Below are 9,716 nucleotides of genomic sequence, written 5' to 3' on the forward strand. Positions count from 1 at the left end.
CCTAAAGTACCCCCCCCCCCTCCCCCCCGGGGGGTGTGAGCGCTCTCAGCGTTAAAAAATACTCCCTTTTTTCCTTCAAAAGGGGTTGGAATGACTGGTACTACTGACGACTTATAGGACGTTTTCAATCTCTGGACTTGCCCCGTTTTCAATCTCTGGAGACACCAATAACAAAAGAGAAACGTACGACTTCTGGTGGACGAACAAAAGACGCTAATGAGAGATCTTTGTTTTCGTCCACCAACATGGCGGCAATGACGTCACGTGAAACCATCTGTAGATGACCTCTGCCGGCTAAGAGAAACGATTAGATCTGGGAATGAGAATGGGCCTATTAGAGAGAAAAGACTGGGTAACGAAGTGCGAGCTAGTACTTGTGAAAAGGTATGTGAGAATCATTTTATTTCTGTGAACTTTGGAAGCACTTTAGCGATTTAACAGCGTTCTTAAATCACCAAACAGTTCACGTCACTGTCTGGTAGGTTTTAAGCAAAGTTCCATTTTCATACAAAGCTTTCAGTCTCTTTTTTTCCCTCTTTCCAAGATGCAAGACATCGCTCTACACTCTCGTTGATCTATTGTGGACAGTCGCCGCATTGTTACCAGCTGAGAATTGGCAATGAGTTTATATTTCTTTGAAGATTTTTCTCTTCCCAGGTCTAACCTCTCTTAGAAAGCGTACATCATGAACAGGGCCCAGTTGTTCAAAAGCCGACTAACGCTAATCCCAGGTTAAAAATTAACCAAGGAGTTCATTTCTCTACTCCCAAATGCTGTTCAACGCTGATATTCGGCACAACTTTACATTAGAAGAAGTAAATCTTGAAAAAACAAAAATCAGCAAATGAAACTTTCATCAAAAAGTTGAAAACATGAAGCAAATCTGCTTTCGAACAACCGGGCCCAGATTTGCAAGATATGAAAGATTACAGTTCACAATGCAGCTTTGCCTTAACCAGGGTTAAATACCATGGAAACCTAGAGGTTTTGATACCTCTTAATCACCAGTTAGCAAATGAGGCTTTGAGCAACCCGACCTAGGTTGACAATCGAAGATAATTTTATGCTACTCTGGCTTAAAATGAAAGCAACTTAAAGTTACAGCTCCATATCCAATGTTTCAACACTCCTCCTTAGTGTCTACTTCAGGGGTGATGTAAAGCTGTTTTGCAAGTCCTTTTATACCTCACTAATTAGCATCATTTCTTACTAATGAGGTGTAAGTAGGTGTTTGGTAGAAGACTGCCATCATCACGGTTCGAAGGGGCGTGGGTGGAATTAATGTGCCAAGCTTTCAAACAAAGGCCTTGATGGTACCGCCTGTTGGTGGTGATTATTTTTTAATTACTCCACCCAATTGTATGGTTGGTCAGGCAAGCATGTTCTGACAAAGCAGAGTTTTCCTTAGACATTTCAAAACCGCTAAAAAAGTGAAAAAACTGCTGAAACGTTGCTTGTGGATTTTTTGCACAGGTTTACTCAACAAAATATCTTTCTGGTGAGACCATCTGGGAGTTAACAGATGGCAGCGATATTCAAGCCAATTATACGTTGGGCCCAAAGCAAAGAGAAGCTCTTTCTGACACTAGAACTTTCTGATGTACAATACCCTGCTGTAGAATTGACAAGTACACGACTGGTATTTCAAGGATTTGGTCGTGGAGCAAGAGGAGAGCAACAATATCACGTGGACCTGAACTTTTACAGGCCAGTTGACATAAAGGCAAGTAGCCACAAAGTTCTGGACCGTTATGTTGAATTTTCCATTGCCAAGTTAGCAGGAGAACACGAGTTTTGGCCTCGTCTTTTGGCAGATGAGCAGAAGCCGGCATGGTTGAAGATTAACTTTGATCGATGGCAGATTGAAGATACATCTGGAAGCGAGAGAGAAGAACGAGCTGAAATAGATAAATTTCTGGCAGCAAGCGATGCTAGAGAGTTAGAGCTGGAAAACCAAATCAACCAAACCAAACAAGAGGTTTTAGGATTTGTCAGAATATTTTATCTTATGGTTTACAATGTCATGCAAGGAGGACTCTACCTTTACATAACTAGTGTGCTGTTGTCCCGTGTGCTTTTCCATGGCACAGATGCATTTGCCGAAGCTTATGATGCTGTTAGTGATGTTCTGGCTTCTTGTCAGTTAGCTGCTTTCTTGGAGGTCATTAACCCTCTCCTGGGGTTGGTAAAAACTGGTGTTTTGGCTCCCTTTATGCAAGTGTTTGGAAGAAACATGGTTCTGTTTTTGGTGGTGGTTGCACACGAGGAACTTCACAAACAAGCTGCTGTATTTGGCCTTTTCCTTGTTTGGTCACTCATTGAAGTTGTCAGATATCCATTCTATGCCTCTCAAGTTGTTAGCAAGAGGATTGAACCGCTGATTTGGCTGCGGTATACAATGTGGATTCCTCTTTATCCATTGGGTATACTCTTCGAAGGTAAGGGAAAAGCATTAGCCTTGCTAACAATGTTTGCATCAATGAAGACCAAGAACCACATTAGTTTGCAAAACAAACCATCTTGGATAATTAATCAGTCATTCTTGAATGAATTCGAACAAAAGCAGTACGTATGTGAAGCGACCCCTTTTATAGTGCGTCTTTGTGTTTAAATTTTTTGCTTGACCCATTCACTCCTCATGCGCTCCAGGGGACCGTTTCTTGAAAGTCCCGAAAAGCCATCTGTGAAATTGCCAACCGCTTGTTTTGGAAACCCGATCTTTTAACAAAAAGGAAAATAACTGTGAGGTTTGAGGAATTTAAATTCTCTCCATTCTTGAGATACAAAGGGAATGGTGACACCCAAAAATGGCCTGTAAAGTTTCGGGACTTTTGAGAAAAAAGGGGCCCAGGACGCCCCCAGTTGAGGAGTAAAATTGCCTGGCATTAGACAGAGTAAAATCTGTTAAGTCTCGCTCCCAGGAGTAAATGGGTTAACTATGCTCAGGGCAGGAGAAAATGCCTTAATATCACATGGCTTATTGGTTTCCTTCATTAATTTGCTTAGGTAAGGACCATATAAACATTGCATCAAGTGCGACGTGAATAATTTAGCTATGAAAATGAGGAAGTTGTTTTTCAAGCTCTCTTTGTGTTGAGGTTCTTTAATAGTAATTTTATATATTTATTGTAATGTTAACCCTTTGACATCCAAACCGGCCGAAACCTGCCAGACTCAGTATTTTACTCGTCAATGGGTTAAGAGGGGTTCCTTTATTTTGAGCTTTAACCTATTGACTCCTAAACTGCTACCCCATTGACAAGTAAACTACCGTAATATCACTCTCTGGCGTTAAACAGAGTAAAATCTATCAAGTCTTACTCCTAGGAGTCAGTGGGTTAAAGGGGACATACATGTTACTAGTCATTGAGATGAATGTTTAAAATATAAGTGCCACACGGCCAACGTTTGTATAAACGTAACCTTTCCTTGTACTTGCACATGTTCATTGCCGTGACTTTAACATTTTCAGTTCCCACGACCTGCTCCTGTCTGACCTTGTAGCTCAGTCGGTAGAGCGGCGGAGATCAAACCCGAAGGTCGTGGGTTCAATTCCCACCCTGGTCAGAGTTTTTCTCTGTCCTTGTAAGGGCCCATTTCCATCAGTAGGGCTAACGCTCACATGATTCATATGGGATAAAAATCTAGCACTTCACATTACACTCTATTCAGTTAACTCTGTTTAAAATATAAGTGCTACACGGCCAACGTTTGTATAAACGTAACCTTTAATTGAGATGAAGAGGTTGTCAAAAAAGTCTTTAGTAAATACTCACGTGCATCTGGAAGTTTTTAAGGCCTCAAACTTGAATCTCTTTCTTGAGCCTGCCTAAAATAACTCGATAGCCACCTACAGGTTTTCAACCTTTATGTGTGATATTGTTCTCTGCCAAACGTATTGATATTTAGTTTTTTTTTTCTATTGTTACAAAACTTTAATGGACACCTTTTCTGCCTTCTCAGGTATACTGATATGGAGGGCCATTCCTTTGTTGGATAAATCTGAGAGGTTCTCCTTCAGCCTCCCAAATGCCTTTAACGTCAGTTTTAGCTTTTCATGGTTTCTGCGTGTTTATCTTGTGCTGCTACTAGCAGGAGGCTGGTACATGATGCGGCATATGTATATTCTACGGCAGCGACGATATGGCAGACGCAAAAGGAAGATGCGTTAAAGACGGACTTAGGGCACTTTCAAGATGTTACTATTCTACTGCAAAATATACAAGTTCATTAAATGTTTTTCTTTCTTGTCAAAGACTCCCTTACATGTATTTTTAGAGGGTTTCAGCAACAATGACAATAATTACTAGAAGAAAACCAATCCCGACAGATTCTGGTAGTGGTTGTCATCATGAAAATGTCCTATTGTACTCAGTAGAGCTAAGGAGGAGTCTTTTGCCAACATTGAATAGACAAGGCTGCGTTTGAGGCATTTTATGGGTTCTCAAGTGAACACTTATATGCACTGAAAATGTGTCATTTTCATGTTCATAATCGACCAAACAACCACGCATATGAGTTTATTTGGAATAAAAAAAGAAGGCCAGTTGCATTTGAGTAAAAAATTACTGTAGTGTAGTTTTGTCTCCTCACCGACCCAAGATTTAGCAACCTAGGATGTGATGTGTCTAGCAAGCAAACATTTAAGTGCCCTTCTTTGTAGCTCATCTGCTATCAACGCTATTCAGTTCTTTCAAATGCAGGAACAAAACAGAAATAAGTAAACTCTGGTCCAAGAACTGTGCAAAAAGATTCTATTGTGAGTCTGAAACTCTAAAAGTTCTTGTGACTTGAAAGTGTTTGCAAAAATATTCTCTTGAGTTCTGGGATCCATGAAAGGACCACAAGATCAGATAATTTTATTTTAAAAAAAAGTGGGGAGCAAGAACACGGAGACCAAAAACAACTTGCCCTGCAGAACGTGAGATCTGAAGTTACACCTTTCTGTTGGATGGATTGTACATGTTTGGTGAGCCACCCTTGCATCCACAGACTCAAAGTTTCTGTTATCCCATTCTAGCTTGGCTAAAAGGAATCAATAAGGAACAGTGTCAAAAGCCTTGCTAAATTTGTCATTAGCAAAGCGGTATTATTGCCATCATCCCTCCACTTCATCATCTTTTAGGGAGCGATTGTCAGCTTCCTCTCTCATGATTGCCGTTTCCAGAATCAAGCTGTGGTGGAAATCTACCTAGATAACTATTTTTAACAATCTCACACTGTTGCATTACAATGTTTTGAATTAAAAGTTTTTTTTCCTTGGATGGACATGGTGAAGCTGGAAGCCTTCTCAAGTTACCAGACGTTCTTCTTGAGGTTATGAGGCCACTAAACATGTGGCTAAATGAGCCACTAATCAGATTTCAGTGGATTGCTAGCTTTGGCCTTTCAATTCCCTTCCCTTGCATACCACTGTTTCTTTGTTTCTTTCCTGCAGGGAAGTCTTGACACTAGAAATGACGGCCAAATGTACAGTCTCATCCTCGAAGAAGCTCACAGGCCTTTTCCACAATTTCTATGGCCTTGACACTGGTGCATGGAAATGAGTATGTTGCCACAAGAACACCATTGGGTAGGCTGCAGGCAATGACGCCAGACCTATTAGCACGTGTGACTGCATACACACTGTTGGGAAAAGTAAAAACAAGACAGTCATCTTCAATAATCATTTTCATGTTAAATCCCACCATCCAAGCTCCAAAAGAATAACAAGACCAATGCCCAGCCTTGCAGTGGTGTAGCAGCTCTCCAGCCTGGTTAAGGGTTCATGTTCATTAGATGTCTGTGAGGAGACAAATATTCTCTAATGAACAGTGCACTGAAAGAACTGCTATGATTACAATGGAGGCGTTTATTTTGGCTGGAAACTGGCCAATTTGTACACCTCTGCTCATTCCCAGTTGTACTTGCAAGAATTAAAATATTGTGACATCACCCACTGAACCAAAAGAGAAGTTTTACACTGGTTTCAAAGTCTCCTGCACCTTTCAAATAAGCCCACATCCAATACCGCAAATAACCAAACCCCAATTTTGATGTGTTGAAAATCAACTTAAAACAGTAAACATGAACTTAGACATAGTAGTTAAAAAACTGTACATCACTCACTCAAGTGGTTTTCTACTTGGTGCCTGCAAGTGATTACTTTTGTGTAAGATTGAATTCTTATTTGTCAAAATTGGGTTCACACCAAAACTCACCTGCAAAAGCTCTTGCTATAAATGATGTATTTTTTCTCATGCATATCTGTTGAAGTTTGCAACACAAATCCTTTCTGGCAAAGAGCTGCATCTGGAAAGAATGGTTATTGCAAAAGCGAAAAGGGTAAATCATAGGGATACAGCATGTCCCTTCTCCCTGCCCTTACCATAGCTGGGTAGATAATCGGGTAAATGAAATTAATGCGACATGACTGAAAAAAACAACTTCAAGTTGGAAAATGATAAAGATTTTGGTACACATATATTCAAAATAATTTTATATAATAACCCAAGTTATTCTTGCATTTTGATTAGTTCTTGCCAATGATCTGTTAGAGGATAGACCCACAATTGACGTCACCATCAGCTTTTATGCAAATAAAGTTTAATTCTTCATTATATTATATTATATTATATTATATTATAATGCCATTTAACACATAGATTCCATGTTGCTGTGGGTCTGTTCAGTAATAGATCACAGAAGACGTCAAAATGTGGTAAGAGCATCAGTGACACACTCGCCTATCGCCTCGTGTGCCACTTTTTTGTTCTTATATTGAAGCTGGTGGGATATGAATACAAGGCAACAAAAGAAATTATTGCTATTGATTTAACCCACCTCAGTGGCAGGAGGCAACTGCTGTGAACCACAGAAGTCAAGTTCAGTGGATTGTCAGAGGAGCCCTCCCCCTCCCCCCCCCCCCCTCCAAGTTTGCATGGCTTGCATATTAACAGCATAAAAGGGACAGAATTTGTGATATCAGTTACCTTGCTCCTCAGTTGTTGCACTGAAAATAACGAGAAACTGAGAGAAATATGTCTGTAAAAAGAGTAAGAAACAAGGAATGCTGTTACAGTAATATTTGGCTAGTTCCAGATTCTGTGCTAACAAAAGAACAGAGTAGAGGTTAATTAAAGTGCCCCTGTGATCAAAAAAACCACTTCTTTTTTCCTTCAGATTTTGAAAGTGTGTTTGCTTAACACCTTACTGGCAAAATTTCGAGTTTTGATTTTTATCCAAAGGCCGTTTACTTTGAGTGTAACTTTTGGATTTCACGGTCTGCCATTACTCACGTTCAAAACTGACGGATTGGATCTCAGAGGGTTGGATCCAGGGAAAAGTGACATCAGAGGCTGACACTAGCTTAAAATTTCAGCGTGTGAACGCAGCTTATTATATATGCAAAGCGTGAGTTTAAAAGTCTGAAAACCCAAAACCCCCATGCTGGATATTAATTCTGCTGCGTACACATGTATTGCATTCTTAAACTAGTGAGCCTTTGACGTCATTTTCTCCTCGATCCAGCTCTCTCAAGAACATAATGTTAGTAAAAGCAGACCATTAAATAGGAAAATTACAGTTAAAATAAAGGTGTCTTTTTGAAATCAAGGCTTAAAACGTAGGTCACTTAGTGTTTTGTTCACATAGTTTTGAAATCCAAAGAAAAATATGAATTGATTTTTTGGTCACAGGGGTACTTTAAGGGACTTGCATTTCCTTTGCTTTGAGCAAAAACATGCAAATAATCCCCATGAATCTTGGCTCTCTTCTGTTACAATTGTAACTCGAAAATAACTTAACATGCAGGCCCCAGTTGTTCAAACGATGGATAGCGCTATCAACTAGATAAATCAATCGGGTTTGCTAGTGTTTATCCGCTGGATAGTGATTTATCCAGTGGATAGCGCTATCCATCATTTGAACAACTGGGGCCAGTTTTATACAGTTTGTCCAGTTTGGTGAAAATGGAAGGCCTTTTAATATGTGGCTGTCCTAATTAGAACTTTGATGCTGGTGTTAGCACAGTTGGTCCATGGTTAAGAATGATATTGGTCCATGTATTTTAGAGCCTGTCAGCCTCATTACAAAGAGCTCTCTTGGCTGTTGAAAGCCTGTCAAGTAGTTTGCTTCATCACATAATCCTGTCAACTGTGCCAAGTACAGTCTACAATCAAATAGTAATAATCGAAAGCATTAATGTTTTATGAATTTTATTGCTCCTTAAACAATATCCTTCTTGGAGAAGTGAACATAGATTTATGGACTTTCAAACCCAACAAGATCTAAAAACTAAAACTGATTGAATTCTGCATTCCTAGAGCTTGACTTACGCTCTTAGATCATCTAGTTGACATTATGCCTCAACTAGTTACGAAACAGTACCCTATTTTAAATAAATAACACAATACAATACTAAGAATAGTTTCATCTGTCATGAAGTCATTGATTACATAATTTATTGACAGAACATTCTTTTCATCCTTTTCTTATGTATTAGGATTTTCTTAATTTTTCTAGACCATAATACAACTTACCTCATCAAGGTCTTCCAGTTTGCCCCATGAGTAGATGCAATCACCACGCCTAGTCACCAAAATAAAACCATCCAGCATATCCCCCACTGTTAAATGAGCTGACAAACATGAAATGGAAAATGTAATGGTTTTTAAATTTGCCAACTCCAACTTCGTCCCCAGGGTCTCTCTCCTGGTATGACAGCCATGTTCGGTAAGCAAGCCGACAAAGGTTGGATTTGACATTAAATATAGACCTTATTCATAAATGGCGGTCAATTTATAATTCTTTTGTCCAAGTGCAAATTAGCCTACCAAGCCTCGATACCATACAGTGAATTGAAAAGAATTCTTGCTCTAAAATGAGGCTTGGTAGGCTAATTTGCACTTGGACAAAAGAATTATAAATGTGACCGCCATTTATGAATAAGGTCTATTGTTTTAGGTATTAGGCCTAAAACCTTATTGCTCCTATTTCACTGAGATTAAGTCGTAGCAGACTTAACGTTACTAAGATTAGGATTAAAATGAAGATTGAGATTAGGAGCAATAACGTTTTAGGCCTAATTAGGCGTAAAATGATATTTAATCTCAAATCCATCCTTTGTCGGTTAGTATTCAATGTATGGTGGGGCCATACATGGTGTTTTTGTGCTTTGTTTTGGTGTTTCGCTGTTTTGTTGTTAAGTAATGTCCCTGCAAAATGAATGTAATAAGTTTTTTTGCTTATTTCAATGACCACTGAAATCAGTTTTTACACAGTTGCCTCAGGAATTTAGCAAACAAAGACAAAAGGGATGCCCAGAGACAACAATTCGTCAATTGACAATTCGTGACAAGGGAAGTATGCGGCCTAAATCATAAACAAAGCCAAACTAATAATCAGTGATGAAATGGTATATGAAATGAATCATATATGAACTGCGGATATGAAATCAAGTAAAGCTACGATCTTCACAGTTATGAGAACAATTTTTGCAATTGCGTAGAGAAGCCTGAAAAATTCAGGACTTCAACGGGGTTTGAACACCTGTGATGATATTGAAAAAGGAAGCTGGTAACAGCCCATCATCAAAATAAATTTTCTACAATAGGCTGCACCAGTTATACATGATGCACATAAGAACAGATCAAGACCATGAACCAAAGGAAGGTCAAATTCTTACAGCTTCAGCCATTGTCCTTCCAGAGGCTAGCATCTTGATGCATTCAAAATGG

The 9,716-nt window shown here is 39.3% G+C and overlaps 2 protein-coding genes across 4 annotated transcripts in view; one reads left to right on the forward strand and one right to left on the reverse strand.

Annotated features, from left to right (window-relative positions):
- Nucleotides 1–267: 267 nt before the first annotated feature.
- On the forward strand, nucleotides 268–4,552 carry LOC137978843 (very-long-chain (3R)-3-hydroxyacyl-CoA dehydratase-like). 3 transcript variants are annotated; one of them, XM_068825950.1, is made up of 3 exons: nucleotides 268–384; nucleotides 1,474–2,438; nucleotides 3,964–4,552. In XM_068825950.1, the coding sequence occupies exons 2-3, from the start codon at nucleotides 1,523–1,525 to the stop codon at nucleotides 4,170–4,172; spliced, it is 1,125 nt and encodes a 374-aa protein (XP_068682051.1). In that variant the 5' UTR covers nucleotides 268–384; nucleotides 1,474–1,522; the 3' UTR covers nucleotides 4,173–4,552. The 3 variants fall into 3 exon arrangements, with proteins under 3 accessions (XP_068682051.1, XP_068682050.1, XP_068682052.1); XM_068825949.1 differs by having other exon boundaries at nucleotides 351–478; XM_068825951.1 differs by lacking the exon at nucleotides 268–384 and adding an exon at nucleotides 545–657.
- Nucleotides 4,553–4,831: 279 nt separating this feature from the next.
- LOC137978848 (uncharacterized) overlaps nucleotides 4,832–9,716 on the reverse strand; it is a 6,275-nt gene continuing 1,390 nt past the window's right edge. Inside the window, exons 2-5 of the mRNA XM_068825958.1 lie at nucleotides 8,520–8,617; nucleotides 6,972–7,023; nucleotides 6,201–6,291; nucleotides 4,832–5,625 (exon numbers count right to left, since the gene is read on the reverse strand). Coding sequence (XP_068682059.1) covers nucleotides 5,478–5,625; nucleotides 6,201–6,291; nucleotides 6,972–7,023; nucleotides 8,520–8,617 — 389 coding nt within the window. The 3' untranslated portion in view covers nucleotides 4,832–5,477. The remainder of the gene's footprint in view (nucleotides 5,626–6,200; nucleotides 6,292–6,971; nucleotides 7,024–8,519; nucleotides 8,618–9,716) is intronic.

Source organism: Montipora foliosa, chromosome 12, assembly GCF_036669935.1.
Source record: "Montipora foliosa isolate CH-2021 chromosome 12, ASM3666993v2, whole genome shotgun sequence".
NCBI classification, from domain to species: Eukaryota; Metazoa; Cnidaria; class Anthozoa; order Scleractinia; family Acroporidae; genus Montipora; species Montipora foliosa.